Genomic DNA, 21,947 nt, shown 5'->3' on the forward strand with positions numbered 1-21,947 from the left:
TCCGGCTTCCGGTCCGACTATAGCGTAAATTTAAATCAAGAAGTGTAAAGTGTATTTTTTTTTGTTTGTTGGAAGGCAGAACTTACCCGTTGTGTTTGTTCAACACTGGTATTAATATTCAGTGTAAAACGTATACTGTGTCTCCAGTAAAGTCACCAGAGGAAATGGTTTCCCGTGAGGGTGGAACCCACAGCTTTTCACCACAGTCTCTCATCAGTGTTTTTTGCACGTTAGTCACTATGAAAAGCGTTTCGAGCCCAGTTCTGTGAACCCAAGCAATCAGATGTTATTTCAGCCCCGAGATGGGCAACATTCAGCCAGCATTAAGGGATAAGACACATTTTTTCTGGGGTACCCATTTGATACGTCAACTGAGATTTTGAACAGATCATATTTCCTAATAATGGCTCACGCACCAGAGGCACCTCAGCATCCTGGCAGCCTCAGTCAATGAATGCAGCAGTTGTCTCCATTTCCTGTTTTCCTCTCAAAGTGACTGCAGAGTTTTGATAAGAAACATGCCCTAGTTTATTGTAGCAGTCTCGTGAGACTATTTGATCTTGAGAACATCGGCTACAATATCACGATGGTTATATATCACATGGAGACAAACTTTTTCAGCTGGCATAAGAATCCCAGAAAGATTTCACCCTCATCTGCTGCAAACTTCCTGCTCCACTGGCGGTTTCATCTGCTCTGTGCAAACACAACAACGTACTCACTTGCACACACACAGACTGGAAGTACTGACTGCTGCTGTTGAACTGTGACGACCGCCTTCGACAAGGCAAGTGAGGAAATCATGAGCATGAACCAAAATAAACTTGTGAATGAACTTGTTTATAGGACCGAATGGAAACTGGCGTCAGTCTGCAGCAAGGATTTATATCTGCTGAATAATTTACACTCCTTTTTATAAGGAAAAATAAAAACAGACTATACGATGGAACTCACAGGTGGCCGATAGCCCCACCTGACACAGCAACACCCAACTGTGAGAGTGCTGTCCCCAGCCTGCAGTTGTTTGTGGAGGCTTTCATCACACAGTAAAGGAGTGTGGAAGCCAAACATTGAAATCTCCAACAGATCAACCTGAAACCTTCAATTCACAACTGCCTGGTGGGTTGCGCCTCTCCTGAGTAGTTCAACAGTACAAACAATGCTGTCCAGGGGAGGGTGATAGAGTCTGTCTGCAGGAATGCTCCACCAGCAGAGTGTGGTACCATTCATCTGGATGAGCTCTCAGTCATCCTTTGATGACCCCTTAAGGCTGGAGCGCTCGCGCTTCTTCTCCTTCTGGCCCATGATACGGTACATCTTCTTGCGGGCCTCCTTCTGCCTTTTCAGCTTCTCCATCTCCTCGCGCTCCTTCTGCTTCAGGAACTCCTTGTGCTTTGCGTGCTGCTCGGCTTTGGCCTTCTTAGTCTTGTAGTTGTGGACTGTGGAGAGGGCTGTGAGCAAGGCTGCCACCTGGTGGACAGGAAGAGACACGTGGGTTAAGAAGAATACCATCTCCTGCCAGGTAGCGTGCATATGTGTGTGCGCATGTGGTGTGTGTCTTCGTGTAAAGTAACTGCAGACTGTCTATACCTTGCGCTCATGGGGCTCCCTGATGACTGCTGGCCTCTGGAGGTGCCGGGGGGTTTTGCCCTTCTTCTGGTCCTGCTTGGGTTTGCTCTTGAAGGGCAGTGCCTTCTGCAGCTGCTTGGGGATGTGCAGCGGGTTGAAGTGGCGCTTGGTTCTCACCACCGGCTAGGGGAAGGTAAAGGTCCGAGGTCAGCCTCAGCCATCGCAAAGCAACAAAATTTAACCAAATACAGAAGCGCATTTTCCTTCTGCGCAGTCAACCCCACCCGGTTGGCATGGTTCTACCTTGTACAGCGAGTCCTGATTGGGTTTGTTGCGCAGGCCAAGGTCCCGCTTGAGCTGCCCCAATGTCCTCATGCCACTCCAGCTGTCTTTCTGTCCCACAGGCTGCAGCAGAGACGTCACGGGGTTGTAAAGCTGGGGCACGGAGACTGGACACCAGGAGCGCAGTAACACGATGTCTGTGACACACACACACAGTTTTACATTGTGGGAACATGCTCATGCTGTCTAGCTGTCAATACAAAGTGAGGAAAAAACAGAGTGCCACACACTCACCGCTCATCAGTATGCGGTCCTCAAAGGTGGCCCTATAAGCCCCTGAGGGGGTGCGCAGGGCTTTCTTAATCTGACCTCTGATCCCGCTGACCGTCCGCACAGACGCCCCCTCAAATTTGGCCACCTCCAACATGGTGTTGAACATCCCCTAGAGGAGCCAAAGGGAGAATGGGAGGGACTGGTACCAAGGAAACAAGGGATTCCTCACTGCCTCTTGCAAATGCTGCAATGACTACAAGTCAAGAATCAGAGTGTGTGTGTGTGTGTGTGTGTGTGTGAGTATACCTTGATGAAAGCTGTGTTCTTAAATATCTTATACGGATATCCAATCAGCTTCAGCTTCTTCACAATGGTCACTGATTTGTCCAGATCCAGAATGACCCCAGTGGCAGCGATGCGGAAGCCAGCCTGAGAAATGCGGAAACACCAGAGTGTGAGCTTTACCACCATTCCACACCTCAACACTAGCTGCACCCAGCCCCCTATGACTGTCCCTTCTGCCTCACTCTAATTGGCTGTTCAGGATCCTGTTGGAGCCGTTACCTGAGTTCCAGAGACGGACTGAACGGCCAGGAATCCAGTCCCCTGTGGCGTGATGGGACCTGCAGCGATAGAGGGACCGTCAGCATCCGAGATGCGCGCATGCACACGCATGCTCACACACAAACACGCACACACACACAAAGCATCTACCCCAGATGGTGGCGCCACAGTGCATGTGCTGGGGTGTGTACTTGAGCAGCCTATGGCGACCGTTGTGGTCCTCTATGTGGTACAGTGGGATGCTCTGGAAGCGGCGCCAGCCCAGTGACAGGATCAATGGGTCGCGGGTCTTCAGGATGCGCTGGTGCCAGCGATGCTTCTTCAGCCTCATCTGGAACACAGGGGGAAGAATAGGTCAGTCGGGGTCAAAATGGGTTCCAGTAAACTCACACACGCTGATTTACACCTGACACTACGCAGCAGGACTGAAGGTGAGCTTGGAAAGCGGAAGCCCCTGCAGTGGACTGACTGCTTGTCCTCTGCTGCCCCCTACCTGCAGGTAGCCCACATTGCCTTCGCTTGCTCCTAGTCCACCGAGGATGATTGGATAGTGGGGGTCAAAATTGTTGACGAACTCGCAGGGCAGCCCAGGTATCTCCATACGTATATACATGCCGGGGCGGAAGCCCTCATACTGAACACGTGCTTCGTCATCGATGTTCTCAAATTCAGCCCGGTTCAGCTGGGGGATCGAGAAACACCGTTAGTTTACTGCATTTCACACCACCCACAGGTCTGCTATACCTTCCACATGAGTCCCGAAGTGACACTATGACTTCTGACCTCTGCCTGCTTCTGCATCTCCTCCTTGAGGTCGTCGAAATACGTGGCATCACCGTCGTCATACTCTGAGTCGAAACGCTCCTTCAGGCGCCTCTTCTTCTCCAGACGTTTCTTCTTCTGTTCCTCCTCTGCATCTTCTTTCACCATAACCTCTTCCTCCTCCTCACCGCTCTCCTGCTTACGATACAGAGGGTGACTGCCTTGCCCTTCTAACCAAACACCTTTCCTCCAAAAAGGATGAGCTGGACATCAGCAAAATAAGACTGATCTTCCTGGGCATCTAACTAAATTCACTAAATACACACTAATTAGTAAAATAGTAGTATTCCATCTGTAAAACTGCACAGTTTAAAAACATTCACAAATATGCATCACAAACTCATTCTGAAATGTTATGAAAGCCATTTTGAAAGTTTATCAAAATCTGTCCATAAAAACCTCAGCAGAGTCCTCTTCCTTGGCAGGCTTCCCATGATGCACCTCTCCAGTCTCCAGATCTTCAAAGTCTCCATAGAGCTCCTCTGCAGGAATGTAAAGAACAGCAGAGTGAGAGTCAGTGAGAAGGTGATAAAGGAAGGAGAATTTCCGTCTGAACACAACTCGACAGCCCACCGCGACCCAGAGTCCTCCTCACCGTCCTCCTTCAGAAGAGTCGCTGCATCTTTGCTCTCCTCCCACTTGCCGGTTACGAAGCAGTCTCTGATGGAATTCAGCACCTGTACACACAGCAGGAAGTCAGCACACCTGAGTCCTCACTGCATGACATCCCAGAACACCCTCTGAGCGCGAAACCAAACCTCCTCTTGATCCCAGTCGTGGGGACTGTCTGGCACGAAGCGAGAGCAGTCCATGGCGTCCACCCGGCGGCTCCTGCTCTTCTCGGGACGGCTCACTCGGAAGAGCCCCCCAATTTCATCCGCGTCCTCATCGCTGGGGGAGTTCTGTTCCTCTATCACTGAAGTGTACAAGAAGCTCAGTTACACCTCCTTCACTTCACCTCACCGGACCTCAGCTGATCCCGGCCCTCGCTCACCTGAACCATAGACCAGCTTTCGCAGGTTTGGAGCTGCTTGCTGTTGTCGTAGAAACGCTTCGGAGGCTTTCTGTGCCAGACCTTCTTTCCACCTGAGAGCACCTGAGGAGGGATTAGAGTACCACAGTTAGTGGTTCAGGGGAGTGGAAAGCGAACCGAGCATCGCTGAACACGGTCATATCAACCCAGAGAGCAAAGAGAATAGTGGTACCTGTCGACTCGTTGCCCAGCTCTCCCGCGTCACCGTCATCCTCTTCCGCCTCTTCTGACAGCACTGACACCTTGGCTTTAACTGGCTTACTGATGTTCACAGGAGCAGTGACCTCAGTTTCCATGTCTGAGTCTTCATCATCATCATAATCATCATCTTCTTCATCATCCTCCTCCTCCTTCCCATCCTGCTTCTCTTCATTGTCATCCTCTGCCTCATCTTCATCATCATCATCCACCTCTTCCTCTGAACAGTGACCTGAGTCAGCTGTCCCACCCTCTGCTCCCTCCCTCTCATCTTCCTCGCTCTGCTCACCATCATCACCGCTCATCTCCAGATCGTCCTCACTGTCAGCGAAGGCGGGCATTTCCACAGGTGGCTTTGCCTCCACCCTCTCCAGTCGCTGCCTCTTGACACGGGGGGCTTTTTCCTCCTCATCCTGCCCTCTTCTTGCTTCTCCCACCTTACTCTCTCTCGCTCCACTGCTCTTCTCCTCCTCGTCCCCACCCTGCAGTCCCTCTTCGTCACTGCACTCCTCCTCCTCCTCTTCACCACTATATTCATGCTCCTCCTCCTCCTCCTCACTCAATTGCTCCCCCTGTTCGCTCTGCCCTTCCTCATCACCTTCATAACTCTCGTCACCGTCGCCTTCCTCCTCATCATCGCTGAACACAGCCTTCCGCCTCTCTCTCTGGGTCACGGGGTCCCAAACACGATTCTCCAGGGGAGCCTGTTGCTCCCTGTGGGGGTAAACAGGGTCCCCCTTAGTCATTTAAATTTCAAACATTTAAAATCATTACTTATATTACCTGTCACCACCTTCCCCCAAGCCCCCCACCCTCTACGCACCCCAAGTTCTCCGCCTCTCCTGGGGTCATGGCCGCCGCACCGCTGAACAGCGACACTTTGCTGGCTGCCAGCTTGGCATCCAGCGTGGCGTGGGTTCCGATGAGGGACTGGACCAACTCGGCTGTGGGACGCATCTCGGCCTGCCGCAGAGACACACGCTGACACCCTGACGCATGGGTAACACACAGAAATGCTTACACCACAAGTCAGACACACAATGCATTCCACACTGCGGTTAAGGCACCTGTGGCTGGTCCACGTGGCTGCTGACCAGGTCGATGTACACCGCGTCCTTGTCGTAGACAACCCCGCCCACGCCGGCCATCGGTGCGTACAGCAGGCGCTCCTTCTGGTTGAGCGCACGCTTCTTCTGTTCCTCGGGGAGAGGACAGGGGTCCGGCAGGAAGCTGACATCCGCCACAGCAAAATCCCCCACACCTGTAGGGGGTTCACTCCATTATACCACACAGAAACATAGCTGCACCAAACAGATTTTTCATTGTTTCCCCAGTTACTTACATTTGTTTTAATTTCATTTTTCGCACTTTGTGTCTTTAACATTTTATTAATGTTGTTATGTTAGGGTATCATTAGCTTCAGACCTGAAGGTCACAGCTTCAAATCCCACCTACTCATCTTGCACCCTTGAGCAAGATACTTACCCTGAGTTGATACAGTAAAAATTACCCAGCTGTATGAATGCGTAGACTGACGTCAGTAGCTGAACACCAAGTTGCTTTGGTGAAAAGCAAGAATAAATGTACATGTAAAATACACTAATAAATCTACAGGTGGCCCCCGATTCACGATGGGGTTACATTCCGCGCAACCTGTCGTAAGTTGAAAATGCATTTAAGACACCTAATACACACCTCTGTGTGACAGACTGGGAGATGCGGATCGCTGCCGCTGCCCAGCATCGTGAGAGAGTATCGCCCCGCATATCGGTTGCCCGGGAAAAATCAAAATTCGAAGTACGATTTCTACTGAATGTCTATCGCCAGCTCACCATCGTAAAGTCAAAAAATCCTAAGCCGCACCATCGTAAATCGGGGACCATCTGTATATGTAAAATGTCTTAGTATTTATGGAGAAAAAAAGTGCAGCATTACAAGTACGACGTATTAGAGAGACGCATTTAAATACATGTTGTGTGGTTTGAGACGGTCTGGCTCTCTGGTCCAGACCAAAGAAGATTTGAGTTGCCTTCCTACCGGGAATGTGCACCTGGCCCTTATTCTTCAGGTATGTCCCTCGCAGGTAGCCGTACAGCGAGACTGTGCGGTCACACTTGGGATCCACCCTCAGGGTCTCAGGGTCTGTCAGGTCCTCCATGCTGCAGGGAGGAGAGTGGTGTTAGACCCACTGCCTCTCACAACCCATCAGGGCAGCGCTGTTGGCCGGGGAACCAGAGACCCCCCTCCCTCAAAACTCACCGGTCAGCGACCACGTAGGGGTGTGAGGTCTGCCACACAAGCGGCCGGAACTTCATGACCGAGATGAAGCGGCCGAGGTTCTTTACTTCCTGCGCTTGGTACTCACCGTGCACCATGCCAGACAGGTAGAAGAGCTTGGCGCCCTGCAGACAGAGTCTCCGTTACCTGGAGTGCTTCTTATCCCGCTGATGCATTCCCAGCATGCATTGCACGCCGATTTCTCACCTGGTACACCTCTGTCCAAAAGCGGTGTTTGAGGCGCTTCTTGGTCTTGCGCAACGTCTTGTTGTTCTTGAAAGAGTCCAAGTGAGTCAGGACACCCATGATGCGCGGGAAACCGTGCACCTGCAGGATGTTGAGGAACTCGAACGTTTCCATCTCGAACCCGAAACTGGCGTCAATCAGCATGAGCACCTGAAGGGGAAAGGGAACACCCATTAGCACGGAGATTTGCCTGAACAACCCAGCAAGTGCGGCACTTGCGAAACCAAAGAACCAAACTGGTAATATTTGCTCCTCCCGCTAAGAAGCCCCGCCCACCTACCAGGTCCGCCACTTTGGCCAAGTCAATCATGGTGTTGATATCGTTGCCGCATTCGATAAAGGTCAGACGCCGCTTCTTTCCTGCAACACGGGTGGTTTTTAGATAGACAATGATGAACTATTATAGGGCAGCACTATGCCTGCCCAGAGGTTATCCTTCTACAAACCCGCCCTGCTTCCAGCACACGCCTCCCTCACCAGACACAATGGTCACTGGGCCACAGATATCGCCTAGTTTCTGTCGGGTGAAGTTCTTGATCAGGCAGCGGATGATGGTGCTCTTTCCCACCCGTGGGGGTCCTACCACCACAACCACCACCGGTGGGGGCTCCAGGGGAGTGCGGTCCACCAGCGGGATGTGGTGCTTCTTCGTCTTCAGGTCCTGAGCCCTGCAGATCCGCAGAAGCAATGTCCAATGTCTCAATGATAATCAATGGTGGCACCTTGGGTTACGAACATCTGAGTCACACATTCCTGAAGATAAAAACATTTCCGTGTTTATTTCATTGGATTTTCTTCACCTTTTTTCTAAAAATTCGATGTCGTGCAGCAAACTGAACTGTGCTTCTATTGACTGCCAGTAGTTGGCACTGTTCGTAATGGGGCAGGTTCACAGAACTTTACAAGACCAATTCCAGCCATCCATCCATCGTCAACAACCGCTTGTTCTGAGAGGGGTCGTGGCGAGCCGGAGCCTAACCCGGCAACACAGGGCGCATGGCTGAAGGGGGAGGGGACACACCCAGGATGAGATGTCAGTCCATCGCAAGGCACCCCAAGCAGGACTCGAACCCCAGACCCGCCACACAGCAGGCACCAGCCAAACCAGCATAGTTTTTTTTTTTTTTAAATTTATTACAGCAACATCCCAGACTTTTACAGAAACTACCCAGCAGAAAAACAGAGGTATGTGTCAATTATGCTTTAACTGAAAGTGACCAGATACTGACAAACATGCTAAACTGATCAACTGGTCTCGTCCTCATCGCCAGTTTTGTTTTCCTCAGTAGCAAATGAGACACGCGGTCAGTTTTTAACATCAAATACTTTTTTTACACTCCTGTCTCACCTGATGCTCAGGAGGAACAGGGCACTGTGTTCCATGTATAAACCAGAATGCAATGTACCGAATAGGAGGTTGTGGAAGTTACATATTTTTTCCATTTTCAGTCATTTTAAACTAGACTTTAAAGTCTATTGTAATGTCTTTAATGTTTCTTGAGTTTAAGTTAAAAGGTAATAAAATAAAAATCCAGATGTTGTCCTGTCCCGCTGTACCTGTCTCACGCCTGATATTTCCAGTATAGAGGAACAGTGAGATCCTGAGTTCCACAGGTTGATGATGAAAAAAGAATTAAGAAAAGTCTTTTAGCTAATTTGCAATTCATCATAACTTAATATGTGTTTTTTTTTTTCCCCCCAGAACTTAACCAAGGAATAAACTTAGGGACATCCACTATTAAGCTTCTATTTTTTTGGGACATTGTGCTTGGATTTACAACAAATCACATTACAAAGTTGGTACAGCAGGTAGCAGAGGGGTTAGAGCTGCTGCCTTTAGACCCAAAGGTTGCAGGTTCATATCCCACCTCCAGCTGTAGTACCCTTGAGCAAGGTACTTACCTTAAATTTCTCCAGTAAAATTAGTAAATCAGTGTAAGTAGCTTAACACTGCAAGCTGCTCTGGAGAAAACTGTCTGCTAAATGAATAAATGTAAGTTGGGCTTCTCGTGTAATTGGAAAACCATCGCGTGGAACAAAGTCACAGCAATGACAGATGAAACAAAGACACTCATATGGGGGTATTTTGTGCTGCCAATTTCAGCCACTTACAGTGATCGCTAGAAGGTGCTGCAAGAACCATGAGAGCCCTGACCCTAAGTCCAGATTGGTGTGTCTTGGACGGAAGTTCTGCGAGTGACCCAGCGATCGCCACAAACACCCTGGTACAGATGCGAGTTTCGCGGAGGTGGGCACTGACCGGTGGAAGGTCTTGGCCATGCGGACGGCCGACTGCACGGCGAACGCCCTGGGGTTCCTCCTGCGCTCATCCTCGTCCGGCTCGGCTCCCGGCGCCCGTTGCTTCCGACTCTTCTTCCTCTCGGCCTTCGGGCCGCTCTGTTTGCGCTGGTGCCGCTTTTGCTCCTTCGCCTCCATCCTCCTGCGGGTCAAACGACAGGTTCAGCATCAATCTCACATCACATCATCATGGCAGTGTCCACCAGGACATTGCAGTGGACAGCAGGGAGGAGCTCCAGCCACTCCATGAGAGCCAAACTAGTCCATTTCCATAGAACCAGACACGTGGGTCTTACAGATCAGATCTGCCTAACATACGACTGACAAATTAGACAGATATACCATCATCATGCCATATGGTCTAACTTAGGCCGGAACTGTAACCGTGATGTTTCCCAACAAGTCTGGACCTGGATCGTTACGATTTCTAAATATTTTTCACGCTTGCGGACAGCCAGTTCGAGCTGCGATCATTTTTATTATCAAACAAGGGCGATTTCTGTGGCCTCGCTCTTCTTCTTCTTGTTTCCAGAGTCGAGTGAGTCTGAGTGTTTCGCCGCACACAACCTCCCGAACAAACTCAGGGTTCGTTACCTTAAAAGAGAGTTTCTTCAACCGTCGCAGCGGTTCGCAAAACCCCTCCAAAGCGGTGGGATCGATAATTCACAAAAATTGACACAGTGCGCAATTAATAAGACCGTAGGGACTGCTTCTCCGTACAACCATCCCCTTTTCACGTGCGAACTTCAAACTGCGGAGAACCAGAAGTTGTCCCGTCTCCGATTTTGGTCCGACGACAACGACGGTCTTGCTTTCCCAGGTTCCGCCGATCAGCGGCGTTGCAGGCAGCCGGGCCATTCGCAAGGGGGCTCACTTCAGCCAAGGCTGTATACGCGGTGTATGCAGAATAATATCCAAACTGCTGTAACATATCATACCAGTAGCTAGACTAGCTGAATTTAAAGCTAAATAAAGTTATTTTGTCTATACATTCTGCAATTTAAAAAGTTGAGCTCCAAGTGTATAAACCTGAGTAAATATAAGATAGAATATTATCAATAAACAAGACCTTTTTGATGATGAAGTGGCACACCGGCAGCAAACGAGATGAAAAATAAACCCTGGTGGGGGGTCAACGTCTACCGACACTCTAGTCGGTGTGACCTAGGCCTGTGGTACTAAGTAACTATCAAACATGAATGCAGCAGGTAGAGATAAATCAATCATTTTGCAATAGGCTCAAGGAATTAGTCTTAAGCCTGGTATTAAAGGCTAAGATTTGGCATCAATTATACCTACCTGGCAGATTATTCCAGAGTTTGGATATTCTGTAACTAAATGACCTTCAGTTGAAATTGTAATGATCACAGTTACTTCAGTATATACAGGGTGGCACAGCAGCACAGCAAGTAGCGCTGCTGTCTCACAACACCTGGGTGGTGTAGGAGGACATGGGTTCAATCCCTGCTCAGTCTGTGTGGAGGTTGCATCTTCTCCTCATGTCTGTGTGGGTTTCTTCTGGGTGCTCTGGTTTCCTCACACAGTCCAAGGATATGCTATTCAGGTTCATGCAGAGTGTGTGAGTGAGTTCCACTGATGTATGGATGAGTGACCCATTGTAAGTAGTGTATCTAGCAGTATGAATCACCTTAGTGAATAAGGTGTGTGGGCTGATAACACTACTTAGAGTTTGTTGGAAGTCACTTTGGAGAAAAGTGTCTGATAAATAAATGTAAACATTTTGCACTGAAGATTGTAGCGGATGCTCTGGAACTGAGGGATAAAATAATGAAGATGCAATTTAATTTATTACAGGTATGATATGTGTCACAAACAGTGTTTAAAAAACATTTTATGGTTTGAGTGAATAAAGTAATACATCTGAAGACAAAATAAACATGTCAAAATGCAACATTTTGAGCAATAAATATATTTATTCAAAAAATGTGATTATTATATTAATTTCCTGTCTTTTAACATTTTTGTTGTTTTCCTCGCTACTACACACCACCTTCCACCCATAATCAAGTTATAATGGGAACATAAGGTAATAATGTATAATAACGGATACATAAGTTAATAATAACAGCAGCCTGCAGGACTGCTAGGCAGCAGCACTAGAAGAGCTACTTGATCTTCCACCAGTCTGGCTGCAGCTCATCTAAAATTTCTTCCAGTGACTGCGGCAGCTGGCTGGGCAGAGATGTCTCTTGTTGAGCTTCCGGCTTTGCTGGAGGCCACTGCAGTATAGGGCCCACGGGGACCGCCCAGGTCTCCTCGGGTGGACAGAACCAGGAGGTAGAGGGGGTACCTTGCAGCCCTATTTCCCAATAGCCAGAGTTGGGAGAGGCTGGGGTGGCAGCTGCCCAAGGCTGAGGGCTCCAGAAGGTGCTGCCAGGACCGTGGTTGGCCACCGGCTGGAATCCAGGACTCGGTGGGGGTGGACTGGTGCTGGTCCCCAGCAGCCTGGCCTGCCTGTAGCTGAATCCAGGAGTCACTGCACTGTACACATTTGGCCAGAAACAGCTGTCATCCTCATCAGTCGTTGGGGGGTATTGCTGCTGCGCAAGCCCCAGCTGTGCTCCACCTGACAGCCCTGCACATCTGGGCAATGGAGCACCAGGGAAAGCAGTCGGGGATGGAAGGTGCACCCTGGGAGAGGGAGACGCTGCCTCTGTCCTCTGGGAGGCCTGCTGGCCTCCCCGGCCTCTCAAGGTCCTGGCCCTGCGGTTCTGGAACCACACCTGAGGGGAGCAACCAGAAAGAGAGATGTAAGAACTCTGCGAAGGTGCATTCTCACACAGCCATGAAGGTTTGAAGGGTTTTAGATGGTGTGTGTTTGCGCTCACTTGGATGCGGGACTCCGGTATCCCCGTAGCTTGGGACAGGCTCTCCCGGACACCGATGCCAGGGTACGGGTTGCTCTGGAAGGCGGCCTTCAGCAGCACCAGGTTCTCCTTGGAAAAGCTGGTTCTTCTTCTGCGGGAAGAGCATTTGTCTGGGTCTGCAGGACCAACGGGGATGGGGAGGTCAGGAGCTGTGGGAAGCCCATGCCATAAAAAAAAATGTAAGAAAAGAAATTATATGAAGCATCTGCACATACCGGGTAACTACATGAAAACATTTCTGTGGACATCAAGTGAATGACCTTTTGACCTTAACTGTTACTGTCTGATAAATTAATCATCATTATAGATATGGAGACACTAATCCCCATCATGCAGCATTTTGATGGGCTACATGCACGGGCAGATGTGACTTCAGAAACAAACTTATAATGCTGGTTATTTTGCCAATACTTACCGATGCAAGACTCCGTTGCCATGGTCACACCGGAGCTGGGACAGTCTCAGTGTGTGCTGTCTCAGTGTGACAACTCTCTTAAGGTGGCCCACTCAATTTATACCAAAATTATCTAGCCTAGGCCCTAAGATTAGTCTATTGTTAGGTGAGAGGTGTGTGCAGGGGCCCCTAGGAGATGTTCACACCTTGGATACCTATTATCCTCCCCCTTTACTCATGAGGCATCTCTTCAAAGCAAAACACTAAACAGGTATTCCGAAAGACAGAATGGTTCATAAAAATGTTCGTAATGCTCATAATTCACAGATCGTTTTCTTCCCTTTCCCCCCGTGGAGAATTTAAATGAGCACAAAAATCTTCCCGATGTTGACTTTGATCCATCACAGCCGTCACGTCACCGTGTGTGAGTTGCGTGTGTTCGTCTCTCGTGTTCCCCGCATTGAGAGAGAGCATTTCTCATATAAAGATGGGAGGCAGAAAACTGCATATGCACCAGGAAAATTAATTTCTTTAAAAAAAAATTAAATTAAAAAAATTGACTGTTTTTCTTATAAATTTTTTCTTTAAAAAAAATAAAAAATAATTTCTTTATTAAAAATTCTAGAAGAAAAATTGTCTAAATTCTCTCGTGCAGAATAAAACAAAACCGTAAAGTCTCATTTTTAACGTAATATACATGAACTAAAATGTATCTTTTTTTAATCGGCTGAAATTCCGCCGGAAAAGTCAAACTCATACTATCTTAAACGTAAATGCAAATGCGGAAAATCGCAAAAATACTCCGAGCTGATCTGAGAACAACATTCTGTTAGGTCAAAACAATTAATGCTGACTAGGCTGAAAAATGTAGTGTGTAGATGGTGTGTTATTTACTGTCATCCTATTGATGAATTGAAACAATACTTCTTTATTTCCCACACAAGGGGTAAGGAGCATTTAATCAGTAACTGAAAAGGCTCGGAATAATGACTAATCAAGACGAGGGAACAGAAAAACAACTTTGATGAACTTTTTTTTTATTGAGGTGGGCCCCAACACAATGGCAGCAACCTGTGTGATTAAGGTAATCATGTGGCAGTTTCGCTTTGTCGGGTCAGGTGATCAGAGCTGCGGGTTCCAGTGTCTCCAGCCTCTGACGTATCCAGACATGTTTTCGCGTCGCTGCCAGAGCTCAGGATCAGTTCAGACATGTAAACTGTCCGAAAAAACCCCTCTTTCACCCCACACGTAACCCTTAAACTTTGATTTTTCCATTATATAATTTGTAATTACATTTAATATAAATAAGGGAAGTGATGTTATACAGCTAATGGGACCTTTGTGTGTATTTTTATTCGGCTCCCAGGTTTTCCTCGTTTTATTTTCACTGTGCTGCTTCCACGCCGACCAGCATCATTTCACTTTGTTTTACTCCGTATTTCAAATCTGCAGACTGCTGCACATGTTCTCAAAAACCTTGATGATCTGTGTTGTGCATTTTGTGTTTCTATGCGCTGCTCTTATCGCAAAGGACCATTTGTGGACATGTGAGGGATGCTGTTGGCACATTAAATATGACATGGATGATGTGGACTCCAGCATGCGTCTGTGATCCCGTATTGTAGTTCTGTATTGTCGGCTCTGTTCCCCGAGTCTGAAAAAAAAATTAGACTTTAATAATTTCAACAAAATAAAGGATATCAAGAAGCGCTGAGGTGTTTGACAATGTAGTGTCTACAGGTTAAATGATAAGGGGCTGGGACTGTTTTAACGCAGAGCTACGGTTAATTAGTGAATCGCTGTACCCTTTTTTTAATTTGTTACAGTCTGAAATTCCAAAATTATATTTGCATTATACAAATCAATATGTTTTAACAGGAAATATACTGCAATCAGAAAAACGATTTAAATTAATTGTCCTTCTGCTGTTTTACATGGCTGCTTTTGTTTTTACTTGTATCAAAGTCAACTTTATTGTCACTTTCACAATATGTTCAGAACATACCCCCCGCCACATTTCCTGAACCACTTGAACCATATGGGGTCACGGGGAACCGGAGCCTAACCCAGCAACTCAGGGCGTAAGGCTGGAGGGGGAGGGGACACACCCAGGACGGGACGCCAGTCCATCACAAGGCACCCCAAGTGGGACTCGAACCCCAGACCCACCGGAGAACAGGACCTGGTCCAACCCACTGCGCCACCGCACCCCCTTGTTCAGAACATACATCGGCGTGAAATAGCTTTTCTCCCAGTCCGCGGCGTGACAGAGACAGCAATATATACAACATATACTATACAGTATATACTAAGGATACTAAGTATAATTATATACTAATATATGATAAGCCAGCCTTTCATGTTCACCATGAAAATAGGTTATATAAAATAATTATGTAAAGGAGCCTTAGTGGGTGTAGATAATCACTCTGTTCTTGACATACCATCGTGTTTAAAATGAAGTGTGACAGCGGAGTCCCTGTTACTGCATGGTGGGTCAGTAGGGCCCCGTTACTATAGGGTTAGGGTTCCCGGGGCTATTGGGGTTCCATTACAATTAGGGCTAATATGTTCATCGTTAATAATCACTTATTTGTTTTTGTTATTATTGTTTACTATTGTTTTAGCGTATAGTGTCTTACGTAAATTTCTTCGTAATGTTTAGCATTTTGCTTTATTTGTAACCCCGAGTCTGTCTTGTGTCAGTTGGGATGATGGTAAAGGGGGTTTAGTAATGATAAAATTATGGGTTGTTAGAGTCAGTGTTATTATAGTAGCCATTTGTGGTGTTAGAATTATTAATTAGCTTTATTCATTTAGCTGATGCTTTTCTCCAAAGGCGATTTACAGGGTTAAGGTATTTACAACTATTTACTAATTTATACAGCTGGGTAATTTTACTGGAGCAACGTGGGGTAAATACCTTGCTCAAGAGTACTACAGCCGGAAGTAGGAATCAGACTTGCAACCTTAGGCTCCAAAAGCAGCAGCTCTAACCACTACATACTACTGTGGCAATTTTGAGGTTATTGGGAGTGTTTTTATGGTGATGGTTTTGGAATTAAAGTTATTTGAACTGCAATTGTCATGGGTTGTCTTTATTTTAAGGTTTCTGTTATTATAGTCTGTTCTGGAAGTGGTTAGTGGAGGTAGAGTCATTAATATCGGGGTTATTGGGATTATGGTATTTTAGTGATATTAATAGGAATAGGAAATTTAATTTTAGGGTTATGGGGCCACGTTGTTATGGTCATGGTCAGTGGGGTTACGGTTCCTAAATTATGGCTGATCCATTCAGAGCCAGTTACACAATTACAGAGCTGTGGCTGGATTTTTACAGAAGAAACCTGATATGGGAAGCTGGGGGACTTCAGTAATCTGGATTCTTGTTTTTTCTTAATCAAAATATTGTATTGTGTATTATAACAAATTATATAAAATGCACTTTGAAGTCTCGTGTTTTACATTATCTGTGTGTGACTTTGGACTAATAGTGGCATTTCTGTGAAAAATACTACTGTTTTACAGCAACTTTCAGCTCATATCTATCATACTCCAGGTGATGATGGAGTCGAAAAAGAATAAAACCATACAAAATAACCAGAATCACAAGTTCCAGTGCCTATGGAGCTCACCGACTGCCTTCATTCATCAGTTTATTCATTAATTTATTGTTCTACTGCTTTCCTTCCTTTATTCTTTTAATCGACGTTTAAATCACAGCATTTTATTCACCCGTTTTATTCTTATTCAGTCATTCTCTCCCGCGTGGCGCATCCTAAGCGCGACCGGAAGTGGTGCCACGCACGCGACTCGGGGGTCTTGGGGCATTACGCGAGACTGAGCTCCGGCTTAAAAAAAAAAAAAAAAAAAAAAAAAAGCGCCAACGTCATCATATCTTTAATAATCCTCTCAACATCAGTCATATTCATAATCATACAGCGCTCGCGCTGAGCCCTCGCGGAGCCCGATGGCGCACAGCGACAGGTCGCGCGACGGATCCGCGTTCTTCAGGAGGACGAGCCTCGCCTGGGTGGTTTCGGTCTCGCTCGCCGTGAGCTTCTTCACCGTAAGTCACCGGTACCGGACCCGGGCGACGCCGCCGCCGGGCTCGCGCCGTCATCGTCGTCACTTGTTACTTTGTGTCACTTTTTCCATCATTACGTGTTACTTTGTATCACTTCCCTCCCCAACACTTTGTATCACTTTGTATCACTGTGATCACTTTGATCACGCTAGTCATCTCGCACCGGCGCGTCCCTTTGATGATTGTTACTTTGTATTGTTTTACACTGTGACTTTTTTCTGTTACTTTGTTTACTCCCGAACGCGGTGTCACAGGAAAGTCGTTCCGACGCCGCGCTCGTCTGTTTTCCACCTCCAGTGACTGTGTGTTGTTTTATTCCTGTGGTTTTAATACGTTCATCTTTCGTTCGTTTCCCGCGAGCGCAACGGCGCGCAGTGATGCTGAACTTCACACGCGCTATTATATATTTTAATCGAACCGCGTATCCAATGATAGCTGTATTCCAGGAGTATTAAGTGTCGCAACAGTGAGTTTTGTCAAAACAATGGACAAGATCAAAGTTATTTAATAAGCCGTCAAGTTGAAACACATATCAAGATATGGAAAAATAGTGCAGTAAACGTGAATGGCGGGTTGTGGTGTAAAACAGGGGTCGATTTTTTATGATATTCAGTAAAAAATGTGTTCAGTACGAGAACTTTTAAAGAAGGTGTGTGTCACTGTCACGCCGGTCACCTACATTAGCAGAACACGGTGACGTTTCAGCTCCGGGTTCCAGCAGCTTTTGGTAAAAGGTCCCCCCTATAAGACGCACTTTTTTAGACGCTATCTTCTTCTAGCGTCCTATAGCCTGGAAACCAAATCTGTTTGGCAGTTTTCACAAAATCCCCAATTGTTGGATGTTTTTATTGCTGAACTGGGTAAAACTCATTCTGCTAGGTCAGAATCATTGGGCAATTTCTTGGTCATTGATTAATTTCAGGGGTTGGAATGAATGGACCGAGAAACGCGGAAATGTTGACATAATGACTCCACTTGTTTCTGCCATAGAGGTCTTTAATAAACTTTAATGATGTGATATAAGAACTCCAGTGATATGATAAGAACTCGAGTTCCTCGTCATCCTTAGAAGTGCTGAAGTCCTCCTTTGTTCCCCCCTTTTAAAATTAATTACTGTGAAATATTGTAGTGAATGTTGTGTTAATCCTTGCCGAATGGATTTGAAATAAGTTTTTGGCTGTTAAATTCTGGTTTGGCTCATCTATTATCTAATCTGTTGTTCTCGGTTGTTTTGTAAAGGTCAGGGTGTGTCAGCATTACCATTACAAAAGAGCTTTTACTATTCAGCTTAATTTTGTTGTTTTGACCTATGTAGGTTGATCAGTAACCATTGTCATTAATCAGCTGGTCTATTCATCTGTTATCAAGTCAAGTCTCTTTAAACCTGTGTTTTTCGCACTAAATATAGGTGTTTATTTCGTGAACAGCTGTTCGTGCTTTTGAAGGAAGTCTGAACACTAAAATAAAATGCATTTAAACTTCGCCAAGGAATGAATTTGAATAGGTGGCAAAGCGGCTCCATGTCGTGATGGTCCCTCCACCAATTTCCAGTTCATCAGCTGGTCAGTCACACCCAGTGTTAATCGTAAAGTGTGAATAGGGTCACCTTTATCACCAGCTGGCTCTGCTTGTGCAGCAGTTACTTCAACGTCCCAGCAGTAGACAATCAAGCAACCCCACATGCTTAGATTTACATTACATTTATTCATTTAACAGACACTTTTCTCCGAAATGACGTTCATCTCATCGACATTACAGTGTGTGCGTTACGTTGGCAGGAAGAGGGACGTAGATGCAGACGCGTTATTCTTAAGTGCGCTTAGTTTCACCGTATGAACGTCGATCATACGAGTAGCTGCATAAAACTTTATCAGAAGTTCTGCTTCAAGTTGCTTCAGTTTCAGTTTGTATGTCTCTACTCGTTTTGTCAAAGGCAAGATGAAAGTGCGGCACGTCCGGTGTCCTTTCAGTGAAAATGAAAATGTCGATTCTAGAATTGTTCATTGCCGCACCTCCGAGAACTGACTGCGTGTCTGTATTTCAGTGGACCGTGTTTTGGCCGAACCAGGTGCCCTACGAACGGCTGGGGCCCCTTGGCCATGTGTCCCATTACCTGGTGGAGCACCACTACCCAGTTATGTACTACGGGTAAGTGGTATCCTGCTCGCTAGGTCACTGTTGATTACGCACATTGACCGAAACTGCTTGCCCTGAGCGGGCTCGCGGTGAGCCGGAGCCTAACCCAGCAACGCAGGGCACAAGGCCGGAGGGGGAGGACCCAAGTCCGTTGCAAGGCACCCCAGACGGGACTCAAACCCCTGACCCAACGGAGAGCAGGACCCGGCCAAACCCTCTACGCCACGACACCCCCCTTTGACTGTTGATTAGTCACGCTTAAGTTCCTAATGTTGGGAAAGAGCACAAATAATATATGTGATGTGAACCACTGAAAATGTAAAACTTGTACGTTTTTTTGATAATTTTAGTTCTGCAAGAAACATTTGTTTTATTGTTTAGCGAAAGGTTTGCTGCATTATCTCTACGATTCCAGAGTTACTTATCACGTTTCTTTCAAAGACACTGTGGCTCAAACACCTGCAAGTTTTTTGCAGTATTACACTTCGGTGCTGTGACTGCATCTCTGTGAATGTGACGTTTTCAAATTTATTACCGAGCACCGTTTTGAAAACGTAAGGTCGTGGTGTGTATGACGTTGTTGCTGGCGGTGTCCTGCAGTTCTTATGCCTGATCATGTCTTTGAAAGTAATGGAACACGATGTGATCTTGTTGCAAGAGAAGGTAAAACTGCAGGTCAAGAATGATGACACGCCACTACATTCCAGGTGGTGGCTTGCTCTGATGGTCCACGTGGGTGAAGCTTTTTACAGCCTCAAGGTGTGCAGGTGAGTGGCGAGTACAGCAAAAAGCAATTGATTTTCTGTCGAAGGACAAACATTCATACACCTCTTCACTCCATCTCTGCTTCTACCAGAAGCTACCTGTGGCAGGTACATTTGTGCCCACACCTTGTTACTGCTCTCGCCTTTCAAAGCCAATTTCTAAGACTGCCACATAGTGGCAGCAGAGATTGCTTTCTATTGGATGAGAGAACTTTTTTATTTCTCATTGTTTCGTTCTGTACCCCTGGGTTATTATCCCACGCGACGCTTTTCTGATTCATCGTAGCTGTACGGCAGCAGTAATGTATGTGTTTGTGTGCCCACAGTGACAAGGGTGTGGACAATCTGCTGGCGCGTGTCCTATGGTTTGTACAGACATTCCTTTTCGGCTTGGCTTCTTTGGGGCTACTTCTGAAGTACAAGCCTGATGCTCGACTGAAACGGCAGTGAGACCACCGGGACCGCATCTCAAATGGAACCGACCAAAAGAACCTCAGCCCAAGTGCAACTGAGGCCTGCAAGAGCATCTCCGCAACGTGAACCAGAAAGGATGAACTTCATCGACCAAGCAAAGTACAGCTGAGATGACTGTGGCAGCAGCTACATTGTGTAGCTGCACTGGAAAATCCCAAAATTTCCCACAGTCTCCACTAAATTAGCCCAAAAAACTTTCAGACAGTCCTTTTCAAAGAACGACCCCCCTGCCGTGACGCAGCATAATCGGATCCTCCGGGAAGAGGGGTCACGCGGTTTTATGGTTCCGCTTCTTCTGCCTCAATCTGACGTCCTCCTCCGTGTAATATGATTTATTTAATTATCAGCGTGAAGAATTTTAATTTGAATTGTGAAATATGCAAATCTTTGCCGTGCAGTTCTTGAAGCAAACCGTTACAGCAATTTGATATAGTTTGACAGAGTTTTGCTCTGAGTTGGATAATAAAGTACACTAAGGATCCTTGTGTTGGTTTTGTCAGTTTAATATCTCCCAGGTTTCTTGACATTAATTGCACATTAACTGTATTCCATCCACTAGCCCATATTTTTGTTTGCCTGAGTGTGGTATAAAGCGGAGACTAATATCTTTACGTTAACTCTTTATTTAGGGCACAGCAGTTTGAGTTCTCTCCTCACATCGGTGCAGCACTATCGCAGTACTCGTATGACGGTACTCGTATGACAGTAATCACTGCAGTGATGCTCGCTAAGCCGGTAATCTCTGACAGTTATGTGGGGGTTGAGATTTTTGTTGGCACTCTCTCTCGAATCCGGCAGCCCACAGTTCCCACCCACTGGTACAATGACGGTGTCCAACTGTGTCCAACTTGGGCACCTGTTCTCAGACCTCCATGGCAACTGGGCCCGGTACCATCACGTCGTCCCCAGGAGAGCCGGCAAGCAGAAGGGAGCGGGGGACACTCTGGTCACGACACGAGTTCAGAAAGAGGAGTCTGTCAGCATATGCAGTTGACATAATGGAAACAAATTAATAAGGTGAAAAAAGCACTTGAAGTACGTCCACTGGAACTCCCAGCATCTCATAAAACCTCAGAAGGGTTCATAAAGTCCTGTATGGTTCAAAATATTTTCTTTAATTCCTTGATTAGTTGACTCGACAAGCAGGTGGAAGTTCTGTAAGGTTCTGAAGAACAGGCAGAAAAACCGCTGATGTTTTCAGCTACTGCAAGTACTTGGTTTGTTACACCATAGAATAGTTTGGGCAAGTTTTAATTTTTCAGAAGTCAGATTTCATGCCTAATTTGCTACGCTTTTGGGTGGACTTTTGGGTCCTAATTGTACTCACTTTTTAGAAAACATAAATGTCTCAGTTTTTAACCTTCTGGAAAAGCCACGATGCAAAGAGATCACGTAGGCTGAGTGTCTCGGACATCGCTGTGCCGGTCTGCGGACGATGACACGCCAGTGTGTGATCATCAGAGCAGCGAAGATGTGTTATATCATGTTTTTCTCCTTCACAAAGTGTTATTTGACCTGCATGTATTAAAACTTTGAATTTTGTATCAATATTCTGAATAATCTGTATATTGTATGCAAATGTTCATGAAGAGACTGATTTGGAAAGATTAAACTCATACCCAACATGCCTCGCTATTCAGGT

The 21,947-nt window shown here is 46.6% G+C and overlaps 3 protein-coding genes across 3 annotated transcripts; 1 reads left to right on the top strand and 2 right to left on the bottom strand.

Annotated features, from left to right (window-relative positions):
- Positions 1–331: 331 nt before the first annotated feature.
- bms1 (BMS1 ribosome biogenesis factor) lies at positions 332–10,314 on the bottom strand. The gene is made up of 23 exons (XM_018762654.2): positions 10,157–10,314; positions 9,525–9,704; positions 7,742–7,932; positions 7,545–7,624; positions 7,226–7,414; positions 7,001–7,143; positions 6,779–6,900; positions 5,809–6,002; positions 5,565–5,704; positions 4,716–5,455; positions 4,505–4,606; positions 4,269–4,426; positions 4,106–4,187; positions 3,910–3,992; positions 3,472–3,645; positions 3,182–3,370; positions 2,839–3,019; positions 2,689–2,747; positions 2,431–2,553; positions 2,146–2,293; positions 1,873–2,048; positions 1,591–1,752; positions 332–1,470 (listed from the first exon to the last, which is right to left on the bottom strand). The coding sequence occupies exons 2-23, from the start codon at positions 9,698–9,700 to the stop codon at positions 1,243–1,245; spliced, it is 3,840 nt and encodes a 1,279-aa protein (XP_018618170.1). The 5' UTR covers positions 9,701–9,704; positions 10,157–10,314; the 3' UTR covers positions 332–1,242.
- Positions 10,315–11,688: 1,374 nt separating this feature from the next.
- On the bottom strand, positions 11,689–13,216 carry mxtx2 (mix-type homeobox gene 2). Its single transcript, XM_018762587.1, has 3 exons — positions 12,866–13,216; positions 12,412–12,599; positions 11,689–12,306 (listed from the first exon to the last, which is right to left on the bottom strand). The coding sequence occupies exons 1-3, from the start codon at positions 12,885–12,887 to the stop codon at positions 11,689–11,691; spliced, it is 828 nt and encodes a 275-aa protein (XP_018618103.1). The 5' UTR covers positions 12,888–13,216.
- Positions 13,217–16,633: 3,417 nt separating this feature from the next.
- Positions 16,634–21,447, top strand: tmem254 (transmembrane protein 254). The gene is made up of 4 exons (XM_018762656.2): positions 16,634–16,913; positions 18,976–19,079; positions 19,775–19,834; positions 20,158–21,447. The coding sequence occupies exons 1-4, from the start codon at positions 16,815–16,817 to the stop codon at positions 20,279–20,281; spliced, it is 387 nt and encodes a 128-aa protein (XP_018618172.1). The 5' UTR covers positions 16,634–16,814; the 3' UTR covers positions 20,282–21,447.
- Positions 21,448–21,947: the final 500 nt, after the last annotated feature.

The sequence above is a fragment of the Scleropages formosus genome, chromosome 3, assembly GCF_900964775.1.
Source record: "Scleropages formosus chromosome 3, fSclFor1.1, whole genome shotgun sequence".
NCBI lineage: Eukaryota > Metazoa > Chordata > Actinopteri > Osteoglossiformes > Osteoglossidae > Scleropages > Scleropages formosus.